At 41.2% G+C, this 25,643-nt stretch overlaps 1 protein-coding gene across 1 annotated transcript in view; it reads right to left on the reverse strand.

Moving 5' to 3' along the window:
- Positions 1-25,643, reverse strand: part of ARHGAP15 (Rho GTPase activating protein 15) — a 944,276-nt gene that overhangs the window by 46,819 nt on the left and 871,814 nt on the right. The window contains exon 14 of the mRNA XM_082262169.1: positions 15,499-15,604. Within this exon, the coding sequence (XP_082118295.1) occupies positions 15,499-15,604 (106 nt within the window). The remainder of the gene's footprint in view (positions 1-15,498; positions 15,605-25,643) is intronic.

Genomic DNA, 25,643 nt, shown 5'->3' on the forward strand with positions numbered 1-25,643 from the left:
AGTCATATAGTCATATTTGTCATATAGTCATATAGTCATATTTGTCACATAGTCATATTTGGCATAGTCATGAAATATTTAGGTAAAATAATCAGATAAAGCATTACAATATCTATTGCTAAAAAGAAACAGACTAAGATGATTTAATGTTATCTCATAATTATCATAAATGTGTAAAAAAAAAAAAAAAAAAAAAAACCTTAAAAGAAAAATCTGTGTGTGCAAGAAAACAAGTGTTATAACAGGCTTGTGGTGTTTAAATCACTTAGAACAATGCGTAATAAAAGCACTGCAAAGAGTGATTAAACTCTAAGCAAAAACAAATTATGTTAAAAAATGTTTAAATAAACCGCAAATGAGATAGCTACATGTTGCCAGCCAATAGCAAAAAAATACAAAAATAAATTCAGATGAGATAAATCACAGGGAAATGTTAAAAAATGTAGAGAGCTGACCAAGTAGATGCAACATTTTACAACTTGAACAAGCCAATGAGCCAGATGCTGCAGTTCAAGGAGTCTTTTTTTTTGCATGTGTGTATGCAAAAGTAGACAAGTAGACATCTGGGTTCAGCAATTTTCATTCAAAAAAGAAGCTGACGGAGATCAATGTGTGAGCCACCTTCCTTACCACTCTCTTCTTCTAATTGTAAAGAATGAAAAATAGATGCCTAATGGCTGAAGGAAACCTATAATTTGTTTGGAAAAAGACCAAGCATATTTTCTTTTTTTAAAGAAAGTAGTGTACTATGCTTTTTTTTCAATTTAATGACTATTCTAAATTCGTGTTTTTTCTTCCTATTTTAATTTATTTTGGAAAGTAATATGAGATGGCCCTCGGGTGGACACAGATGGTTAATACCCTGTTGCTGTAACATGAATGAGGGCAAATTCTGTAACTTCAAATGACATGTTTTCTGAATATGGCCAGAAGAACAATTTGAAATGTCTGTACATTGGTAATGGCAGTAGGATGTATTATGCATATTGATTATTGTAATAAATAAAGCTTGCTTGTTTCACAACTCATCTAAGCTGAAAAAAGAAATGATTTAATAAAAATATTTGTAACTTAAAACACTACTGCTTTGCTCATTTATGTTTTTTTAAAGCTCTGACTATATTTGTAAAATGCAAAGAAAAGGAAATTGGGCATAACTACTTTGTACATAAGAAAAAAAAAATGATCAACCCAACAAAACCTCATCAATAGCCATCATATGAATACAATTCTATTGCACTTTATACACAGACATAAAGCACTACCACCAATGAGATCTGTCCACTGAACCTGATCAGAATTTAATTGTTACAGTGTATACTGATCTCTGTGCAAACACAAATCATTTCATCTCCATCATTGCCTAACCACTAGAGATGACCATAACACAATTTTATTATGCTCTAGACCAGGGGTCTCCAAACTTTCTAAACAAAGAGCCAGTTTACCGTCCCTCAGGTTTTAGGGTTGCCGGACTAGGGCCATTGGGAGTAGAAAATGTCCAGGTGTCCGGTCGGGGTAAACAATACCATATCATTGGTATCAGTGGGAGGACTGATGCTCCATCATTGGTGCCAATGGAAAGAATTGTGCCCCATCATTGGTGTCAATGGAAAGAATTGTGCCCCATCATTGGTGTCAATGGAAGGAACTGTGCCCTATTGGGGGGAAGTGCCCCATTGTTGGTGTCAGCAACAAGAATGATGCCCCATTGCTGATGACAGTGGATAGAATAATTCCCCCAAAGGGGCTGTATTAGGGCAAGCAAAGGACCGCAGTTTGGATACCCCTGCTCTAGACAGACATATACACAGACATAGAATTCTGCACCTTCTCCATTGTATGACAACTGGACATGGTCATAATAATACAGTTCTGTAAAACACTACACCTCCAATATGACATGAGTACTAGATCAGTTTATATTACTATTTGGTTACACTCTCTGCATACAACACTATTACTCCAAAAATACCTGACCGCTAGACATGTTCATAACACAATCTGGTTACAGTCTATGTATAGCACACTACACAACCAACATAACCTGAGCACTGGATATAATCATTTTTTTTAATGAAAATGTTATTGATTTTCTTTCGAAAATACTGAGTACTGGATATAATCATAACACAATTCTATTACGTCTTCTTCACAGGGAACAACACACCCACCATAACCAGCCACTGAATATGACTATGATACAGTTCTATTACACGCTCTACAAAGACCACTACACCCCCAACACGAAGAAAGCACATGTAGTGCCCTCTTCTAGTTCGGCTGTTAGACTATTTTTGGTCATGGTTTGCAAACCATGGGAAAAAGCCCATTGATGTGTACGGAGGGTGAATCTTGTTTTTTGATCCTGTCAATTTGTTGGGCTAACATGCTATTATCAAACAAAAGGCATGAGAAGCAAAGCATTTTCAAGGGAAATATGTGCCAATGCTATAATTAAAAAAATATAAATAAAAAACAGTCCCTTTCCCAACACAGAATTTTCAGTTATCCCTAACAGTTCCTATATACACTGACAATAAAACTACTGTGAGCCCACCCCTTTTTTCTGGCGATGAACTTCACAAATTGTGGGAAGTCGAAGCAAACTCATGGTAGCAGCAAACCCAAACCTCATTATTTGAACTGATAAAAATACAATATAAATAGTTAGTTATAAAATCTCTTTATAGGTGTTTTTGCCTTCCTCTCGATCAACTATGGGCAGTGGTGTATTTAGGTTTTGTGCTGCCCTAGGCCTGACTAAACTTGTGCACCTCCTAATTTAAATATGACCCACCCCTTCATATAAAGACCACACCCCTTCCTGTTTCTGACCTGTTCTGTCATCTGTAAACCACAGACCACAACCACAGTCTATCAGTGCCCATCAGCGTAGCTTCATCAGTTCCCATAAGTTCAGCCTCATCAGTGCCGCCTCATTACTGCCCATCAGTGCAGCCTCATCAGTGCAACATATCAGTGTAGCCTCATCAGTGGCTATAAGTCCAGCCCCATCAGTGACCACCAGTGCAGCCTATCAGTGCCCATTAGTGCAGCCTAAGATATTTGGACTTGTGTTTGCTGCCACTGATTGTAATTATAGGAATATTTCACTTATTTGTATAATGACTAGGATGTCCATAGTCATTATACAAATAAGTGAAATAATCAGTGGCAGCAAACACAAGTCCAAATATCTTATAAGATTGGAGTAATCTTGCTAACCCACTGACATATTGCTATATCACATATGAGGTGAGCAAGTCCGAAATATTATTGCCATCGTATACAATTAAAAGTCTTAATTGTATATGATGCAATTCAATATGCTCGCTCAAGGACAAGGTTTTAAGAAATGAAATTATATTATTGACATGATGCCTGCCATACCTGGGGGCAGAGGAGGGTAGGCAGAGCATTAGGCTGCAGTGCCACACTTATTAGCATTGGGGGCCGTTGGACCAGTTGTATTAAGTGTGGTTGGCAGCCTGCAGTCTGTCCGAATGTCCTCTCCCGCCGGTATTATCATACCAGCAGGTAGAAGTGTGAGTGCTTTATGTGGGTATCAGACCTATTTGCCTCCTGGACCCTGCCCTCTGGCCCGATTCGCCCCATAAGACTGGCACTATACTAAAAGTGTAGTGCAAGCCGGCGGGGACCCTTTTCATGTGGGAGCAGGGAGGAGGCTGTTTTTTTTTTGTGTGCGGGGTGCAGCTTTTTTGCTGCCCCCCTGCAAAGTGCCGCCCTAGGCCTGGGCCTTGTTGGCCTAGGCCAAGATGCAGCACTGACTATGGGTATAGGGTCCTGTGGATGTGTTTTATTTTCTGTTGGTTGAACTTCATTGACATGTGTCACCTCCAATATGACCTAAGCACTGACCTATTGATACTACAATTTTGTTACACTCTCTACTTACAAAAACTACACTTCCAATGGGACTTGACTCTAGACATGTTCATAATTAAATTCCACTCTCTTTTTAGCACTTTGCACAACCAACAGGTGTGAATTTTGAATGCAATCATAAATCTGTTTTTACTACTCTCTCTCCATAGAACACAACACTCCCACTGTGACTTCACCACTGTATGTGATCATAATACAGTCCTCTTTTACTTTAAACATAGAATACTACACCTTCATCATGGCAGACATAAGGCACTCCTCCTAACTCCTCACAGTACTGTACAATTCACATATGTCAGCAGTAGTGACTTGAGGAACCATAGAACACACGGGGGGGGTCAGCAGCTGTACCTCTGGAAGAAAGCAAAGTTTGAAGTTGCCGCCTGCCAGCAAATAAGTATTTTGTTTTTACAGGCTGCTGCTTAGTTTTCTTTTCTATGTTTGGTGCCAAAGTTACTTATTTATGTCTACAATCAACCTGTATGTTTGGGTTTATAGAGAGGGAGGCCGGGAAACACTGCAGCACTACCAATGCAAACCTATCTTGGGGGGGGGGGGGGGAGTAGCAATGTAACAAGGTTTCCCAACATGTCTGGTTCCTTCAACCTCCTAAGAAGGTTTGATGAGTTGGTGGCTACCTTCTGCACCCTTCTGGACATCAGTTGCTTAATGTCTATGGCTACTTTCAGTCAATGCACACATTGCTCACTGAAAACAATAATCAAGACTTAACTGACAAGCTTGCTGTAGTTTTTCAGCAAACATGGCAATTGCAATATCTGAAACACAGAGATGTATCTATATGATATGGACCTAGGAGGGTATGGTCCATTTGTCTGAACCTGAAGGCCCTTTGCTTAAGATCTTTAACACAAACATTGTTTGATTAAATTGGCGAAATTAGCCTATTATATCAGAAGACTTGCTGGGAGGCTTTGGAGACATTAAGTCTTTACAATCCTTGGGGATTGGTGATCTATTCAGTTTAACCATATGCTCCAATCCAGGCAATCACCTTCCTGTTCCACTTCCCTTGAATATAACCCACAGAAGTATAGCAGGAAGCTTCAGGGCCCAAGCTTGGGCTTCTCTGAAGCACAGCACAACCTCCTCAGGTAGCAGGCCTGGGAGAACAATAACACACAGCAACACATCCCATACAGGTAAAGCCTGGGAGGCAAGGGAGCTTTGCAAAGTCACCCCAAATGTTTATACTCTCTATCAGCATGCACCAATGGCAACACACCTCCTAGTGATTGGTCAGGGAGGCATTCATTATTATTACTATTAAACAGGATTTATAGATCACCAATGGTTTGCACAGTGATTTACAACATGAGTGCAGAGAGTAGAATTACAATACAATTCAATACGGGAGGAATCAAAGGGCTCTGCTCGTTAAAGCTTACAATCAAATAGAGAGGATCAAGTGATACAAATGGTAGTAACTGTGGGGAATGAGAGGATGGAGAAAATAAAAGCACAGTTGTTAGGTGGAGACAGGGTAGGCTTTTCTAAAGAGAAGGGTTTTCAGAGATTGTCTAAAAGTTTACAGAGTAGTAAACAGTTGGAGAGATTGAGGTAGGGAGTTCCTGAAGATGGCAGAGGCTCTGGAGAAGTCCTGGAGGTGAGCATCGGAGGAGGTGACAAGGTAGCTAGAGAGCAGGAGGTCTTGGGAGGAATGAAGAGAACCATTTGGTTGGTATTTTTAGACTAGGTTAATCATGTAGCTGGGGGCCCAGTTATGGATGGCTTTGTAAGTTGTTGTTAGTATTTTGAATCTAATTTGGTGGGTGAATGGAAGCCAGTGGAGGAATAAGCACAGAGGAGTAGCAGACACTGAGCGGTTGGTAAGGTGGATGAGTCTGGCAGCAGCTTTAATGATGGACTGAAGGGGGGATAGCCTATGTAAAGGTAAAGAGGAGAGAGTTGCAGTAGTCATGTCGAGAGATGACCAAGGGGGGGAATTCATATCTCAGGGTATTGGATCCTCGTATACTCCTGCCAGAGACACTACCCAAAACATAGGCAGTATGTAGGCAGAAGCAAAAAAATCACTGAGCTGAGAGAGAACCCAAGGAAGGAAGAACTATCAATCCATGCTCAGGCTGGTTAAAGCCCAACAGCACTAATTTTAGGCTAAGGGCACTACTCTTTAGGCAAGGGTCTCCAAATTTGCTAGCATGAGACCAATAAGACCTTGACTGAGATTCTAACCCACACTCTATCCAAAACAAAAAAAAGAGAAGGTATTGGTTATACATACATTTTAATGGTCAATTTTACAGTACTAATTCAAAATGCATGCTAAAAAAAAACGGTATTTCCCTTTGAAGCATTGAATTGTATTTTTACTGGAAAATAATACCCCAGCCTCACGGATATATAGCTTCCATATCCCGTTAATAATGTAGGCACTGCAGATTAGCACAACACTCCTGTGTTGAAAGCAGACAAGTCCCAATCCCTTCAGGTAATGTTACTTTTGATAAGTAGTGTCACAGCGTGACTTCACATGTTAACAGAGCGGCAACAGAGTGTTTTCTAAAGCCTTTTAATCAAGCCAAAAGTGGTATATTTACCGTTGCAGAATTCATATTTACCTGCCGCAGAGGTAAGAGGAAGAACTAACACATTTACACTATTATTAGGAGAGGTGTGAAGTGTTTACTACATCCTGGAGCTGTTTATTTTTCATCAGTTAATGCAGTCGTGCGATTAGCATTAGTCTCACTATCGATAACATGAATATTTAATTCATACCATATGAATTTCCAAGAGTTTTGAAAAAAAAAAAATCTATATTTTGCTGCAGTAATTAAGGTAATTATTTGTACAGTACTGGTTTATTTAAGAAATTACAAGGGATGCATATCAACTGTGAACAAACCAAATTTTTCAGAAATAGTATATATAAATGAGTTATTTCCTCAAAACACTAGAAAGAAAGAAATGAGGGCAATACTTCTATAAAACCACTTCCCAACCCTAGCCTGCAGTTATACTGCGGCAGGGTGGCCCTCCTGCGTGAATCCTTCACGCGTCTGCAGCTAGGGGGCGAGCGTGCGCCACCGGCGGTGCGCTCCCGCCCCCACTTGGCAGTGGGGACTTCGATGCATGGGGCAGGCGGCTCCGATTACCGCCTGACACCAACGATCGTTCCCCGCTGAGAGAGAAGAACGGTCAGCTGTTGTAATTTTCTCTCTGGGATGATCACAGAGTGCCATTCAGGCCCTCAGCTGAGGCCTCTAGAACAGCTACATGGTCCATGGTCTGCCTAAAGGCCCCTTAGATTCTGCAACCCTTCCAGTGCCTCAGACTATGTATCACCTTTCCAGCCCCCTTCTTGACACTCCTCTCCAGGGATTGGCTGGAGCATAATAGACATTCAGGTTAGTTATTTGAATCTCCCACTCTAAGCTCTACAAGCTTCTTCCAGAGGCAGGGAAAGCAATCAAACCCCCAGCCTGTAAAACCCCGGACAGGCCAGAAAAAACAATTACTGCTATCTTGATTACAGAATGAACAAAAAACTAGATTTACCTAGAATCCTATGCTAGAAGGGTGCTACACATACACAGAATACGTTTATTCATACTATGGAGCAGTTGTGGCATCTTGAGTCATTGCATTGGGGTCTAGAGGAATTACACATTGCATTGGGGTCTAGAGGTGTTACACATTGCAATGGGGTCTAGAGGAGTTACAACATGCATTGCAGTCTGGAGGAGTTAAGCTAAGGATGGGAAGGAAGAAATTAAATCTAATGCTAACATGTTAAACCAGATTGTATATAGCACAAAAAGTACTATACAAACATACTATTAACTAACTTCTTTTTAATCTAGCTTAACTGTTAATTTTGCAAGACAACTTTTAGAGAGATTTACAATCAATGTCATATCTTGCTAGGCTGGACTAGCCTGGACAAAGATCCATATCTTCCTAAGAGGGAACCTGAAAAGAAATGTGGGAGCTTCCATTGTCAACATGTTAAAAGTCCAAGCTCCAGGGCTGGTAATCCTTATCCTTATAACATTCAGCATTACTCAAAATTAAATATGTAAAAAACCAAATAAGTCATACCATAACAAATATTCTATAGAAATAAAAAGAAGTTCAATAAATCAATATGCCAGGGCATCAAAAATATATAAAAATTTTAAATCATTCATTACAGAAAATGATGTGCAAATCAATAAAGGCGCATCAAATCAATACATCAATAGTCAATCGATAGTCTATAGTTGATTTGCACATCAGTTTTGGTTATAATTTATTTACATGTTTTTAATATGTTTATTGATGTATTGATTTAATCACTACTTTTTATTTGCATAGATTGTTTGTTATGGTATGAACAATTAATTTTTTATTAATACATTTTTTTTTAGTATTTATATATTTAATTTTGGGTAGCACTTGGGTAGAGCTATTTAATTTAATTCAAATATTTATACAGCAGCTTGGATTGAGGTGGTTTAGGGAGAGTTTTTTTGAATCCTTATTCTTGCTCTACAGTAAATTACTAATGTGGAACAAGTATGCATTTGGACCAGTAGGGGTATTGGCCAGTGGCCAATAACAGCCCTATAATGACATGGTAAGGGTGAGGGTGACAGCTCCAGAGCATGCATTTTTGAAAACTAACAAATTGACAGTTGTAGCTCCCCTATTTATATTCCGACAGGTTCCCTTTCCATTTTTTTTGTATTTTGTTTTTAATGTATTTTCTTGGCTTTTCTAGAGGTGCTCCAGTTTTTCCATAACCCAAAAATCCAATTGGATTCACAGCAAAAGGTATTCATTTAAAAGGACATTGTGCTGATAACTTTCATTTTCATAGTGGACCTAGAAAAGCTTAAGGTCTCGGCTCAGACTCGGCGCTTTGCTCAGTGAATTCCGCTAGGATGCAGGCTAGAAGAGAGTCCGTCCCAACCCTGTGCATACTGTGGAAATGTAAGAAAAGTTTCAATTGTCACACACCATAAAGCCTCAGTAACTCTGACAAAACCACGCCCCAACAGGTTTCGCCCCAACCTCCATGATTAAGCCCTGGGATGGGGCGAAATTCGCAGAAGGCATGGATTGGTCGGAGTTACTGAGGCCGCTTTCACTTTCATCACATATACAACTTTTCATGGTGTGCAGTGATTAAAACTTTTCTTAACCTTCTTAGCGGTATTCCCGAGCGTGGCTCGGGGTTAGATTTCAGAGCCAAAAGCGGTAACCCCGAGCCACACTCGGGGTACCGCCAGAAGCATCGCTGGATCCTGTAAAAGAGGTTACTTACCTTGTCACCGGGATCCAGCGATGTATGCAAGCGGTATGCAGCGGCGGATCTTCCTCCCAATCCTCTCCGTGCCCCGGCTTCCGTCTCCTGCGACGTGACGTTCGCAGGGGGGTGAAACCGGCAGCAAATTCAAATGTAAAACACACTGATACCATTCAAAATAAAATAAATTCACATTACATGATATATATATATATATACATACATACATACATACATACTTTAACTCATTTATAGTTTTTTATTATATTATAATTTATACATTTTGTGTTTCAAACTTTATCATACCAAAGATGTTATAAAGAACGCACAGTAAAAAAAGAAAATATGTAAATAGTTGGTTTGGGCTGCTCATTCTCAAGAATTACATGCAAAATAATGGTACCGCTTTCAGCACCTAAAATCCGAAAGAATCATACCACCAGGTAGGTTAAGTTGAATTTCCTAGGATGCTCACTTGGAGAGATTTACTAAAACTGGTGCACTCAGAATCTGGTGCAGATGTGCATGGTAGCCTATCAGCTTTTAAAATTGTGGTGGATGTGGGTGCCTCAAACCCAGGTAAGGGGACTTTAAGGGCAAGAGTAGGTTAGAAAATAACGTTGAAAAAGAAGAAAATTTATTGATAATAATAATAATAACCCTTACCTGGGTTTGAGGCACCCACATCCACCACAATTTTAGAATCTTCTGGGACGGTGGCAAAAACCTACTACAGGGTCCAACTGAGACATAAACTCCCCTCCAATATAGCCTATCAGCTTTTAACTTCAGCTTGTTTGATTAAGCTTCCAATTAAGCTTTGATGATAAAACCTGGAAGCTGATTGTTTCTATGCACAGCTGCACAAGATGTTTTTACACTCCACTTTTAGTAAATACCACCCCCCCCCACACCCCACACCCCACACCCCACCTACACTGTGTCTAAATATGATTGCACATAAGAATCAGAGTTTGAACACACTGCCCTGTGCACTCTATCATATAACAGAGCTTGTCAGCCACACCCCTTATTTTCCTCTGCTTTAAGTTTGTGTGAGGACACGCACGATGAAAGGTGTGGCCTATACTCATCTATGCCACCATAGAGCACTGGAGTGAGAGGGAGGGAAGCACATTTCCACTAAAAGAAAAAAAAACTATTAAAAGGTGTTTCCCAGGGAAACTTTCTTTAAAATCAAAGGACTGGTGAGAAAAAAAGGCTTGAATTAAACTAAATTTGATGTCCAAATTATGGACATCAGATTGTAAGCTTATTTGGCTGTTAGCGATTCCTGTGGATGGTTTATTGCACTTTGCAAAGCACTGCAGAATTTCTTGGTGTTATGTTAATTAAAAAATTAAAAAATCAAACATTAGCTCATCTTGGAATGTATGCATATTTATGTATGCCTTGTTATTATGAGTCATTGGTGTGTACAATAGGGTTAGCAATAAAGTTGACATCTGAAAGATATCCTATAACAACAGTAATGGATAGAAACTCCATGACGACATAATCAATACTTTAAATATTGCCTAATACAGATTGTAGTTGACAAAGATCCAACACAATTAGAAATGGGAAGTAATCAATGCGTATTCACTGAATTTACTGGAAGTGTATTTTTGAAATACTTAGAAGGCATGGATTATATCATGCTAAGGACAGATTATACAGTAAGGGTATGCAATATTCCTGCTCCTGGCTATATGTCAATGATGTGCTCCCCTAGGTATCTTTTATTGTGCTTCCACTGGAACCGCACATCTTTATGGACACCAAGTTCCATATACAATGAATACATTTCATATGTGGTGAAACATTCATTTCCTTAGGCTCCATTCGCACCTAAGCCCCTTGCAACGACACCTGCTGCACCAAGATTTTTTTAGCTTTTTTGTATTGTGTTTTTGTGGCGCGTTTTTGGAGCGGCACAATTCATTTGAATTGGTCTCCCTTGGTTTCAAAAATGTGCCAAAGAAGCTCGTGTACCAAATTTTGGCACAGATTTTAGCGTGTTTTGTCACTTGACAATCACAGTAAAATCACACTGCATTTGGGGTGCCATTAAGAAATAATGGGATCCCAAACACATCCCGTATGTTACAGCGATTATGGAATTATGGGCAGAATTGCACGATTCTGCCTGTGATTCCAATACGTTTAGGTGTGGATGGAGGCACTTTCAAACTAATTTGTCGCTGATTTTGCCATTTTTACCGATTTTTAACCACTTAAGCCCCGGAGGATTTGGCTGCTAAATGACCAGGGGGTATTTTGCGATTCGGCACTGTGTGTCTTTAACGGACAATTGCGCTGTTGTGCGATGCTGTACCTAAACGAATTTGACGTCCTTTTTTTCCCACAAACAGAGCTTTCTTTTGATGGTATTTGATCACCTGTGCGATTTTTTGATCACGCGCTATAAACAAAAAAAGAGCGTCAATTTTGTAAAAATAACAATATTTTTCACATTTTTTTATATGAAATTCCCCCCCAAAAAAAAGTAAAAATCAAAATTGATTGGTTTGCGCAAAAGTTATTGCGTTTACTAACAAAGGGAAAGATTTTTGTCATTTTTGTTGTTTTTTTTTTTAACGCGTAATGGCGGCGATCTGCGATTTTTTTTTGCGGTACTGCGACATTGCGGTGGACAGATCGGACCCTTGACTGACATTTTTGACACTTTTGGGGTTATCAGTGACATTACTGCAGTAATCAGTGCTATATATATGCACTGTTACTGCAAAATTACACTGGTAGTGAAGGGGTTAACTTTATTTGAGAGGGAGGGGCTGTGTGTGTCCCTAGGGGCATGATTCTAACTGTGATTGGCTGTCTGTTGAGCTGTAGTTACACTGATCAACGGTCCTACATAGTAGAACCGTATGATCGGTGTCTCTACACAGGGGAGAATGACAGGCAGCTTGTTTACACAAGCTGCCTGACTTTCTCCCTCTCCCCCGCCGATCGCAGAGTGAGCGGCGGACATCGGGTCCGCCGGTCACACACGCAGGGGGGGGTCCGTGACTGCGCGCTCGCTCCCCAGAGCCTCGCAGGCTAGTGACATTTATTTACGTCACTTTGCCTGTGAGGGGCTGACCGGCAAGTGGTTAAAGGATATGTGACTCAAAAACCGCACCAAAAACATATCACGGGCACACTTTTGCTACATTTTCACCACAGTTTTACTGCTTTTTCCATTGCTTTCAATAGGAAGGTGCGTTTTTGGTGTGTTTTTTTTTTTTTTAGCTCCCCAAATATGCTCCAAAGATGCTGCAAGCAGGGTTATTTTCATCGCAACGGAAGCACACCACCCCAGTGTGAAAACATTCATTGATATTAAAAGGAAATATTTTTCTTGAGCTTTTCAGGTGCTTTCTTTTAACGCAAAAAAAACTCCTCAGTGTGAAAGCAGCCTAATACTTTCTCTCTGAAGACATTTATGAAGATGCATACAAGAGGCCTTCAGCAGCCCCCTAAATTCTACCTTTTCTTGGCTACCTTGTCCTTTACAGATCTTAGTCTGTTGCTTATGCCAGGGGTCTCCAAACTACAGCCCACGGGCCAAATCCAGCACGCTATAGGATTTTATTCAGGCCAACAGCTAGGGTCAACATGGCATTCCCAGGGTCCACAGAAGTCCCACTTCAGGTCATCAAAGGTCCATTTTCAACCCATATCCTTCAGTCTTCAGCACAGGTTCCCCTTGCTGAACTACCATCCTCCCTGTCATTGGTTGCTAGGACACAGATGGTTCTAGCAATCAATAAAGGAGATGATGAAAGCACAGTCACGTGCTTGCCTCAGTATTCACAGGAGCATGGAACTTCCTAAGTCCAGACCTGCTCAGCCTCTCATCCTGCTGCTACATCCACGCTGGAAGTATAAGGCAAGGGCAGACTCTCACAGAGACTCTGATGTAAGGGGAAACTCTGAAGTGGCCTCTGATATAAGGAGAACTCTGATGTAAAGGGGACTCTGATGAGAACTTTGATGTAAGGGGAAACTTGGATGTGGACTGATAGGGACTCTAATGTAAGTAGGGACTCATATAGGGACTCTGATCTAAAAAGAATTCTGATGGGGACACATATATAAGACGGCACCCTGATGGGAGCTCTGATGTAAAGGGGACTCTCATGAGAACTCTGATGTAAGGGGGGGTGTGGATGGAGACTCTGATACAAAGGGGACGCTAATGTAAGGAAGACTCAGATTGGGACTCTGATCTAAGGGGCCTCTGAAAGGAACTTTGATATGAGATATCTGATGTAAGGAGGACTAAGCTTGGGAATCCAATGTAAGGGGGACTCAGATGGTGTCTCTGAAATATAAGAAAGACTCTGATGATACCTTTAATATAAGGGGGGATTTGGAACGGAACTCTGATGCAAGGGGGACTCTAATGTAAGGGGGACTTTGTAGGAGACTCTGATGTAAGGGGCCTCCGAGAGGGACTTTGATTTGAGGAAGACTGATGTAAGGCGGTACTCTGATGAGATTTCTGATGTAAGGTGATACTCATCTGGGGACTCTGATGTAAGGGGGACTCAGATGGGGAATCCAATGTAAGGGGGACTCAGATGGTGTCTCTGATATTTGATATAAGAAATACTCTGATGTAAGGGGGGATCTGATGGGGATCCTGATGTAAGGGGGACTCTGATGGTGACCCTGATGACTACCCTGATGTTAGGGGGGAATCTAATCGGGATTGTGAGGTAGGAGGGATTTTATGGGGATCCTTTTGCAAGGGGGGAATCTGATGGCTACCCTGATGAAAGGGGAAGATCTAATGGGGATCCTGATATAGGAGGGATTTGATGGGGATCCTGTTGAAACGGGGGAATCTGACAGCTACCCTGATGTAAAAGGGGGGGGGTCTGATAGGGATCTTAATGTAAGGGGGGATCTGATGGGGATTTTGATGTAAGGGGGATCTGATGGGGATCTTGACGTAAGGGGGGATCTGATGGGGATCTTGATGCAAGGGGGATCTGATGGCAACCCTGATATAAGGGGGGATCTAATGGCGAACCTGATGTAAGGGGGGACTCTGATATAAGGAAGACTCTGATGTAAGGAAAGACCCTGATGTAAGGGGAGATCAGATGGGGATCCCGATGTAAGGAGGGACTCTAAAATAAGCAAACTCTGATGTAAGGAAGGACCCTGATGTAAAAAGGGGATCTGATGGGGATCCTAATGTAAGGGGGGAACTGATGGTGACCCTGATGTAAGGGGGGGAGGGGAGTCTGATGGTGACCCTGATGTAAGAGGGCGATCTGATTGGGACCCCATCAGAGCATCGCACCATGCTGATTTGCATAGACTTAAATGTAGTGTACATGTGTTGATTCTCAATAAATGTAAAACAAATTGTAAACAGTTTAATGTGCAGAGATAGCACATTGCATCATCTGCAGTACACAAAAACAGGCATGTAGGTAAATTTGATTCTCAGAAAAAGCTAAATATATAGAAAATCTTATACAAAATTAAATTAGAACTATAGACAATATTATTTTTATTTTTATTTTGGATAGAATAAGAGAGAGGTATAGCCCTTGCCAGGTTTTTCCCTGCCATCTGTGTCCCATTGCGGAGATTCCCCTTCACTTCCTGTCCCATACCCAAACAGGAAGTGAGAAGAAATCCTTGCAAATTAGGGGAATTCCTTAGGGACCCCGAGATCAATAGAAAAAAGGGCCCAATTGGAAAATGAATCTCATTAAAAGACAGCAAAAAAAAAAAAAACTGGCAGGCATTTTATGCTATGCTTCCCAACTCTATCCAAAACCAAAAAAAAAATAAAAGGTTTTGCCTTCTGTTATACTTTAAAATGATAAATGATTATTATGAATCATATATCATATTATATCTAAGTAAATTGTGCAAACATACGAGAAGCATTTAAAGGATTTTTCTTTTTTTTTTTTTTTTACTTTCTGGGGTGGGGCTTTATTTTATCCAAACTTTTCCAGCAGCGAAGCAGTTACTATCAATTTTGCCAAGATGTTTATGGGGGACAAAAATCATTACTTGAATCGTGTGTTGATTTTTTCATTTCCCTTCAAAGTGGCCCACAGCAGGGTCCAATTAGAGCATGGCCCTGTGAGGTAATGGAGCTGAGCCACACTTTGATTGGAACATGCTGCTGTGTATACTCTCAGTGCTGGAGCAATCGATAGACGACGAGGATATGTTTTGGTATAAGAATGACGTCCCCTCTCTCCATAGCATATTTTCAGAATTTTTCATGGACCCACAAATGAAGACGTCAGGCAACTGAGCCAATTCTGACTTACTTTCTAAGGTGTTCGAAGAGAGTTTTCATGGTGTCACGGTTAGGGGAAGGCAGCTGCTTCACCAGATTCCGCATGGTTTTCACTTGTAGATCACTGTCCTGGATTCCTAAGATACAGAAAAAAATAGATAATGAATGAGAAAGCAAGTTATAAAGTTACTATGTGAATTGTTCAGCTTTAAAATGGAAAATATAACCAAATCTAAATATTTAGGAGCCATTTAATGTGTACTGAATTAAAGCAGTATTAATCACTTGACCTCCAGAAGGTTTTACCTCCTTCCTGACCAGGCCATTTTTTACGATACAGCACTTTCTTTTGGTGGTATTTATGATCATGTCTTCAGTTTTTATTTTTTGCGTTATAAACAAAAAAAAAAGACCGAAATTTTGAAAAAAAAAAAACCCCAATATGTTTTACTTTCTGCTATAAAACATACCCCATTAAAAAAATGTAAAAAATCGAATTTCTTCATCAGTTTAGGCCAATATGTATTCTGCTACATATTTTTGGTAAAAAAAAATCCCAATATGTGTATATTGATTGGTGTGCACAAAAGTTATAGCGTCTACAAACTATGGGATATTTTTTTTTTGTGACTATTGGCACTGGACACCTTTGCTACCATTGTGCTATGTGCTGTGTGTCCAATATTTCCCTGTGCCTTTAAAGAGGGGTGGGCTCCCTCCAGGCTCACCTGCCCTCTATCTATCTATTAGAATGCATGTGCTTCTACTATGGAGGCTCTCAGAAATTTACATAGTTTGACTGATGTGCTGACTGTCTATCTAATTTCTTGAAGTCCTGAAACGTCAGGGCAGTGCAAATACCCTCCAAACGACCCCTTTTGGAAAGTAGACAGTCCAAGGTATTTAGTAAGAGGCATGGTGAGTTTTTTAAAGTTGTAATTTTTTCCCACAATTCTTGGGAAAATTAAGAGAAATATATATATATATATATATATATATATATATATATATATATATATATATATATATATATATATATATAATTTAGACAAAATTGTCTTATAAACTTATTTCTCACACACGGCATAGGCATACTTGCAATTATTACTCCCCAAAAAAACACTTTTTACTACGTGTCCTGAATATGGCGATGTCACATGTGTTTTTACACAGCCTGGCCACACACAGAGGCCCAACATTCAAGTAGCACCTTCAGGTGTTCTAGGAGCATAAATTACACACCTAATCTTCTGACTACCTATCACACTTTTGAAGGCACTGAAGCACCAGGACAATGGAAATGCCCACACAATGACCCAATTTTAGAAAGCAAACTCCCCAACATATTTTCTGTGAGGCATAGTGAGTCTTTTGAACAGGTCATTTTTTTTCGAAAATGTGAAAAGAAAATGAAAAAATATTTTTTTACACAAAGGTGTCAATTTATAACATATTTTTAACAAACAGTATGGACACACCAAGAATGAAATCCCAAAATACATTTTGCTACTCCTCCTGAGTATAGCGATACTACATGTTTGAGACTTTTTCACGACCTAGCTGAACAAAGAGTAAACAAAAGATTGCCTGTGAGCTTAGTAGAGCAGTTGTCTGCAGAGGAGAGCACTGGTTCAGGAAGCAGGCAGTGATGTGGTCAGCAACAGCCGAAGGATTCATCCAGGCAGCAGTCCATAAACAGGCCAGGGTCAGTACAAGCAACAGGCAGGAACATGGTCCATAAAAAGTTCTGGGTCATTACATGCAGCACGCAGAGATATGGTCAGCACAGCCAAAGTATTGGTCCAGGCAGCAGGGAGGAACATTAGGGCTTAAGGCCTCCGTCAGGTAAGACCTGGGCACAGGGGTAGAGGTTTCTTCCCCCCCAAATCTTTTCAAAGCCTCCAGACTCCAGATCCTGGTCCAGGAGATACAAAACCCAGAGAAAACCAAAAACAGTTTTTCTCTACTTAGAAAACTACTCTAAAGCCCCTCACATATGTGAGACCCCTGTGCTATCTTGAATCCCACTTCTACAATAGCAGGGCAAAAGATCAGTCCAAGCGGCAAGCAAAAAACATGGTCGATAACAGGCCGAGGTCAGTTCAGGTGTAAGGCAGAAACATGGTTTATAAAAAATCCAGACGGCAGGCAGAGGCATTGTCGATAAACAGGCCAGGGTCAGTTAAGGTGGAAGGCAGAGGCATGGTCAGTAGAGGCAGCAGGAAAATGATCAGCACAGATATTAGAAACGGGGAAATGGCAGGCTGTTAGAAATATGGGTATTATACCTACTCTAATTTTTTTTTGTGACGTGTGATAAATTTGGAAGCAGTCTCTAGTGCATAGGTATCTTTGGCCTGCTTCTTTGGGTGGAATGTTCTCTGGAAAATGTCGCTCATGAAGTCTGCTCACAGTGAATGTTTTCTGGTGGAGATCCTTGCTGGCAGATCAGGGCAGTAACGATAACTTATATAAATTTGACAAAGGTCTTCTTTTGACTTGTAAAAGGTGACATACACATTATAAATGGAAAAATGAAAAAGGTAAATTGAAACTTTTTTATTACCAGTAGAGGGACCGTCTTGTTGATAAATAAGGCTGAAGCATCTGATTGTTTAAATCCATCTCCCCCCACCGTACAGGCTACAGTCCTGGATGCATGCAGGCTATTGGATGGGACTGCGTCTTCTGTAAATTTCCACCAAAGTGTCATTGTGGATGGTGGACAGGAGGTATACATCTATTATCCCTCCACTTCATGACTAACCCTTTTTCATTCCTCAAACTCGGTGATTCCCCCCTTTGTAGCCTTGTGGTCCCCTGACTTCGTGGGAAGCCCTTCATGTTTGTTCGGGTGGTAACGCAGGCCAAGGTTTTCTGGAGGTACATTTGGTAGAAAAGGGGCAGACTTGTGTAGAAGTTATCCAGGTATATGTGATACCTCTTTTTGAATAGTGGAAATGCCAGGGCTCAGACAATTTTTCCACTTGTGCCGATGTAGGTTGGGCACTCGGGGCTGGAGCAGGGAGTCTTTGCCTTGGTATACACGGAAGGCATACACATATCCTGTGGCTCTTTCACAGAGCTTGTAGAGCTTCATTATACATCTGGCCCTTTTACTGGGAACAGACTGCTTGATTCCCCAGTGACCTGGAAGAGGGACTCGTCTACATAGATGTTTTTGTCAGGGACATACAATTGAGCAAATCTCTGGAAAAAAAAAAATTAGTGGGTGAATTTTGTAGAGCCTATTATAGCCAGGCTGATTTTGGGGAGTACACTGTGAATTATCGCTGAAATGGAGGAAGTGGATGATCATTTCATAGCGTGACCTTGACATTACAGCTAAATAAATGGCCATGTGATGAATGGGGTTGGTAGACCAGTAAGCACGTCCTTCATTTTTTCATAATCCCCATGTTAATTATGAGGCCCAAAAATTTGAACTCCTTCACTATGAGACATCTCCATTCAAACAGACAGGCATAGGCTAAATTGGGGTTATTTGCAATATATTGCTGGGTAAAAAGATTGGTCTGGTCCGCAAAAAAAAAAAATTCTGAGAAATTTTCATTGTTGGCCTGAACACCTGGCTGTGTGGTTAAAGGGATGATTGTAGCTGATCCTGAGTTGCAAAGAAGCCATAATGGGTTCACAAGTTTGTCTGGGAGATATGCATGGGCCTTAATTCTTGGGGTCTGATGTGATACTCCAGTTACTGGGCCTTTTATCCAGGAGTCCAACACTATTGGTGTTTGCCGATTTACAATTGAGGTGTATGGTGCAGCTGTTTGCTGCCTGGTTATCAGAGCATCTTATCATTTTTGAAGGGACTATTTCCTCCTCCAATTCAGTCACTGGTCACTGATGCACTACTTTCGACAGATTCGTACTCTGAATCAGAAATGGACTGTGAGAGTCCCCTGCTGCTCTCATTCATCATACTAAGGATTTGAAATGCCTCCAAGTAAAAAAAAAATTGGACATGGCGGCTATGGTGAGTGACACTGGGACAGGTACATTGCTGATGGCGGCTGTATGACAGGTACACTACTGATGGCGGCTGTATGATGGGTACACTGCTGATGGGCAGCTGTGACAGGTACACTGCTGGTGGGCCGCTGTGACAGGTACACTGCTGATGGGTGGATGTGACAGGTACACTGCTGATGGGTGGATGTGACAGGTACATTGCTGATGGGTGGCTGTGACAGGTACACTGCTGTTGGTGGCTGTGTGAAGGGTACAGTGCTGATAGCAGCTGTGATGGGTACACGGCTGATGGCAGCACTGATGGCAGTTCTGTGATGGGTACACTGATTAGACTGCACTGATGGCTGCTATGACAGGTACACTGATTAGGCTGCACTGATGGCTGCTGTGACAGGTACACTTTATTCCAGGGCAATCAGGGCAATGTTGTGCACAATACGGAAGGGTTCAAATCAGTAACTCACTGTTCCCAGATTCTCCTCCTCACACAGCATCGTTGTGTCTGGAGAAGAAGCCTGTAACAGTGAGCTACTGGTCTTTGTTTACACTTGTGGTCGGCTGTGACTGGACACAGCAATCATGTGGTAAAGAGCCACTGTCATTGGCTATTTACTCTGATAAGTGGTGTGCTTTATCCAAGGGACACAACTGACTGCCAAATGCCCTGCTGCGTGCCCCCGGGGCTGTACACAAGCTGCAAGTTGGCAAGGACTTCATGTGACCGCCACCCAGAATTAAGTGACTCTGACATCCATAAAAGTGAATAAGCACTATAAGCACTATCCTTCACATGATTTCAATAATGGGCTGTGGGACAGGTATTAGTATAATCATTATTCTTTTCCAGGAGGCTTCTTATTTATGTCTGTTTTTCAGACATTAAAGTAGAAGTCTATTCAAATACTATCTGCTCCCACCCCCATTCTTAGACTATTCTAAATACCCTTTATAGAAAAGATGTCTAAACTTACCTATTTTGAGGGCATTCTGGTCCAGTCACATGATCTATCTGCTTCAGTGTGTGGAAGAGGCATTGACAATGGCTGTAGAGCCTGGGCAGTGACATCCCCCATAGGTTTACTATGGGGCATCCATTGTCGGCTGTCCCTCCTCTACTCTGAAGCCGATGCTCTGAACCGATCATGTAACTGGACCAGAATGGCCTCAGAACAGGTAAGTATAGACAGCTTTCGTTAACAGGGTCATTGGGAATTGGGCTTAGAATGGGAGGAACAGGCTTAGATAGTGTTTGACTTGACTTCCACTTTTATATCCAGAAAAAAAAAAAAAAAAAACACATATATACAATAAGAAACCCCCTACAAAAGAATAATGATATGACTGGACTTCTACTTTAAGTGGCATCCTTAGTTATGAAAGCAGAATGTAAATGTTTTAGTCTATGAAATTATTCCAGCTGTAATCAGGAAGGTGTTTTTCTTTCTGAAAATAAATTGTGGAATCTAATGCCAGGGAAAGGAGGGTGGGTACCATCCTCTTGCACTTGAGGGACATCCGGCTAACTCTGTAATTGCATCAATATATGGCAAATTTTGCATTAGAAAATAACATTTGCACAGCTCCTATAGGACTCATCTACTAGGTCTCAGTACAGGATCCCTTATTTATCTTTTCTGCTGTAAAGAATTATTCTAAATATCTAGCTTGAGGTTCAGTGCTCTAGGTCACTTACATGCTGTGTGCCTGGCCCTGGGGCAGAAATTGCCAGTATACCCAGGGGCAGGCCAATATATCACTTCTGTGCTGAGATTAACGTTACATGGCTCTGGGCAGTCAGGACGGGTTTAGGGAGATATACAAGTGCTGATCATAATAATCCACACTGACACCCCTAACATAGGGAGGAATGCTAGTGTCACTTTTTATTTGTGACATAATATCGTCCCCTTGCACAGCACTGCACAGCGTGCTACCGAATGGCAACAGAGTTATGTTTAAAATTTTTAAAAAAAAAACATCAGAAAAAAATATGTTACCCTTGAATTTACAAGGTAACTTCGATAGCTAAACATAAACATTTGAAACATGTACAGAAACTGTTTTAGCTGCCAAAAGATTTGGAATCCACCATTGACCACCGGGCTATGTGACTGCATATAATAAGGACAATGACAACACTCTTCAGAAAGTACATTTCTGTAGATTCATTCACTATAAAAGCCAAGGTCAATTTTATTGAAGCAAATCAATGCACAGAAAATTTCTCCAAGTGCAACCAACCCTTATGCACTTCACTCCTAACTGGAGCTTAATTGTGTTAGGAGTAAAATGCATTAGTGTGTTGGTTGCACCAGGTGGACTAATCTGTGCATTGATTTGCTTCAATAAACTTAACCTTGGCTTTTACAGTGACCAGCTTTTCCCCCTTCCTTTTAAAGACTGAGGTGTTGGGTGTGGAACGATCACAACCACGGAGAGCCTGCTTCTGATGCCGGGTGGCTGGAGAGGTCGGTAAAGTCTGCAGCGCAACAACATTTTCTTTATATATCTGTAGATTCCTTGCTTTTTCCCTACCTCCAGTCTGCCCTCAGACTACTACTGAACATCACCCCACAAGGTACACCCTCCGAGTAGTGCCAGATTTATAAGGGGGCTATTTCCCAGAAAGGGCCCCCACTATACAAAAATAGTATAATAAGGTTTTTAATGGTATATTGTATCAGTGAGGTTCAGAGATATTGTAGCTATTATAGTGTGGTATGCAGTATATAGCTGGTAAAACATACTGGGGTTGATTTACTAAAGGCAAATAGACTGTACTCTGCAAGTGGAGTTGCACTAATTAAATGTCAATGTGCTAAAGCTTTACTATTTAAATAATTCCCCATGAGGTCAAAAAAACAAACATTTTTGCTTGCACATGATTGGATGATGAAAATCAGCAGAGCTTTACCACATTTACTAAGCTCTGGGGAAAATGAGTGCAACTGCACAGTTAACTTACCTTTAGTAAATCAATCCCACTATACTTAGCCTTAGATGAAACTAAAACTTATTGTATCAACAGATTCCGAGTTTAACTTTTGATTACATCACTGAGTCAGTCAATGTTATCTATGGAAACTAAAGCATTCTATGTTCTTTCTAATTGGTCATAGCTAAATATCTTCTGCAATATTGAAATGCAATAAACAGACTTTGATGTTTGAATTTGCTGTGTACTTTAATTTCTGTGAAAGGGGGTGGGATGGGGGGGAGGGCACTGAACCTGAAGAGCCCCTGCACTCTAGGTTCTACCCTATTCTTTGGGTGCCTCTGTGGCCATTTAGAAAAGTGGCCATGAAACAGCAGATAGGAGGACTGGGTCTTAAGATGGCCATTAACTTTTTTTTTGCATTCAATCAAAACTATGAATAATATTTGTGATTTTTTTTTTTTAATGGTGTAGCAATTATAATAATTAAACTGTTCATTAAAATTTATTTTTTCCCCATGCTCTAAGAAGATGGAAAAAAAAATGTTCATTTATACCAAACATGGTACAAACATGGTACCAGGGCCGCTGCAAGGATTTTTGCAGCCCTAGGCAAAATAGAAATTGCCGCTCCTTCTCCTTTGGCCAATTGGGAAACTGATCTCAGGACCCGCTTCCTGATTGGCCGAGGAGGAGAATCAGTGTGGCAATAGCAAATATTCATTTGCTATTGTCACACAACTGGGTGGGCTTGGGGCGCAGTTCTCTGCGCCCCGAGCCCACCCTTTTTTTTAAGCCTATTAGAGCCTCTGGCTCTAATCACGTGCTTCAAGAAAAAAAAACCCTCATTGGAATCCATGCATCCGGCGTCCTGCATGTAGATTAGGGGGCCGGACGCCCTAATGGACGGGTCGGCCGCCACTGGTTAAAACTCCTTCAGTGACTTAAGTCACTTACCTCGGGTCAGGCTCCGCCGGCGCCCCCTGCTAAGTTGCACCCTAGGCGGCTGCCTAGGTCGCCTTACTGGGAGCACCAACCCTTCATGGTACAACCACAAATGAAAATATTCAATCCTGTACAATGTATTTTTTAAGCCAGAAAAACATGCTTGAAGAGGTGCTGGGAACTTTTAGACCTGCACTTGTAGTCAGATAAAGGGAAACTTCAAACATGCTAAATAACTTTGGTACGGCAGCTTCCACACAGCAAGGCTTCATTTGATGGGCACCCAACAGTAGCTCAAACCAAAGAAATACAGAAAGGAGCAACAGACCAAAATCTGATAAAAAAGCAAAGATAATTTTAATTGTTCATAAAAAAGCAATATAAAAACATCCAACGTGTTTTGGGGGCAACACCACCTTACTTTATCAGGGCTCAACACAGGATAAAACCTGGATGGACTCAGAGAAGACTTCACAGATCTGCTGTATATTAGAACCAGTACTGAACTCTCCACTTGACAACCATTGCTGAACACCAAAGGACGCTTTTATTTATAGGCCTCCTTCAGACACGCAAATGAAGGTAGATAGGCTGCTGCAACCAGATGTGGCTAAACATCACATTGTTTAAAAATTGCTGCAGCTTCTTCTTTCTTCTTCCAGGCGGCAACATGGTCTGTTCCTTCCTGTGGTAGTTCCCAATGAAATACCGCCATTCCTCCACTGGGAAGTAGCGATCAGAGCTGTGAGCTGGTGTAATAGGTGACCCTTTTTCACTACGGTATTTCTGGTTAGGAGGCTCTGGTGCCTCAGCAATGCTATGCTAAGTGGTTCAACCCATCCCGCAGAAATAGCAACGAGTGGAGACACCAGAGCAGTAAGAACTGGACTGGTGATAGGGTCCTTAACAACAGGTTCCTCCTTAACAGTGGGGGTAACTGCAACCACAGTTATCATCTCTCCATGCCGAGTATACGCTAGTTTAGCAGTAAACTGGAATCATGCCAGCAACGTCTTCACCTTAATTAAAGTTGTGGCTACTCTGGGCACTGGCAGAACTGCTGGCTCCACACTTTAGAAAAACGGGTCCTCTGCAGTTTCACTTGACCCCTGGTTGCACAGAACAATTTAACTGTGGCTGCACCAACCACCCAACGGAATCATCCTCAGACTCCGAAGAAGTTGTTGAAGCTGCATCCTCCAGTTTAGATTGCTGGGGTTTGCTGGGAACAGGCCTAACCAGTCCTTCTAAATGAACATCCTTAGACCCCTCTGACTCTGCCATTGTCTGAAGCAGGAGATGGTTGCAGGTGGCACATTGTGCCCAAGGGGAGAAGTTGCTTGCAAATATTGCAGATAATGTGCACCTGGATGCATGTATTTCCACTTCTGCAGTCAACCCCGCTATATATTTATTATGTGTTCCCAATCATATAGCATGCCTAAAAAAAATAAAAAAAAGTCTTACCTTTTAGAAGTTTCTCAGGAGAAGGTGTCATGGATGACTACAAGGTTTTTTTTTTAACAATGTTAGAATGTGCCTGCCCCAGGTCTGTCCTTTTTAACATACAATGGTAGGAAGCCCAGCCTCTACATCTTTAACCCTTTGATATAAGAGACAATGTCCAGATCTACTTATAACGGATAATGAAGATCTGCCTGCACAGTACAGCTAGGGTTAATCTTTGCAAACACAGCTCCCTGTCCCCTCATAAACAAAGAGATCTACCTGGGATTTTTCCTTGTTGGAGGTCCAGAATGGAGCATCTAAAAAAAGGTAAGCTGCATTTTTTTTTAAGTTGTGCTATATGAAAAGGGACATGTAACAAATATAATGTAGCTGTTATCTCAGTTTGGCTGTAAAGTTAAAATACACTTTAAAGTGATTGTAAAGACTATTTTTTTTCCTATAAAAATAGCAAACATGGCATACTTACCTTCTCTGTGCAGTTGATTTTGCACGAAGCAGCCCAGATCCTTCTCTTTTCGAGTCACCAAATTGCTACTCCTAGCCCCACCCTGGGGAGTGCCCCCACAGCACCCGAGCTGAGTCACAGCTCCCTGTGTCCATTCAGACCTGCTCAACTCCTCTCCCCTGATTGGCTAGCTGACTTTGATTGACAGCAGAGGGAGCCAATGGCGAGGAAGGAGAATCAGGAAGGAGAATCTCAGACGGACATCGCTGGACAGAGAGGGACCTCAGGTAAGTGTTAGTGGGGCTGAGGGGGGGCTGCTGCACACAGAACGTTTTGTTTAACTTAATGCATAGAATGCAATAAGATAAAAACAAAAAAACCTTCTGAC

The sequence above is a fragment of the Pelophylax lessonae genome, assembly GCF_965119305.1.
Source record: "Pelophylax lessonae genome assembly, chromosome: 6".
Lineage (NCBI taxonomy): Eukaryota > Metazoa > Chordata > Amphibia > Anura > Ranidae > Pelophylax > Pelophylax lessonae.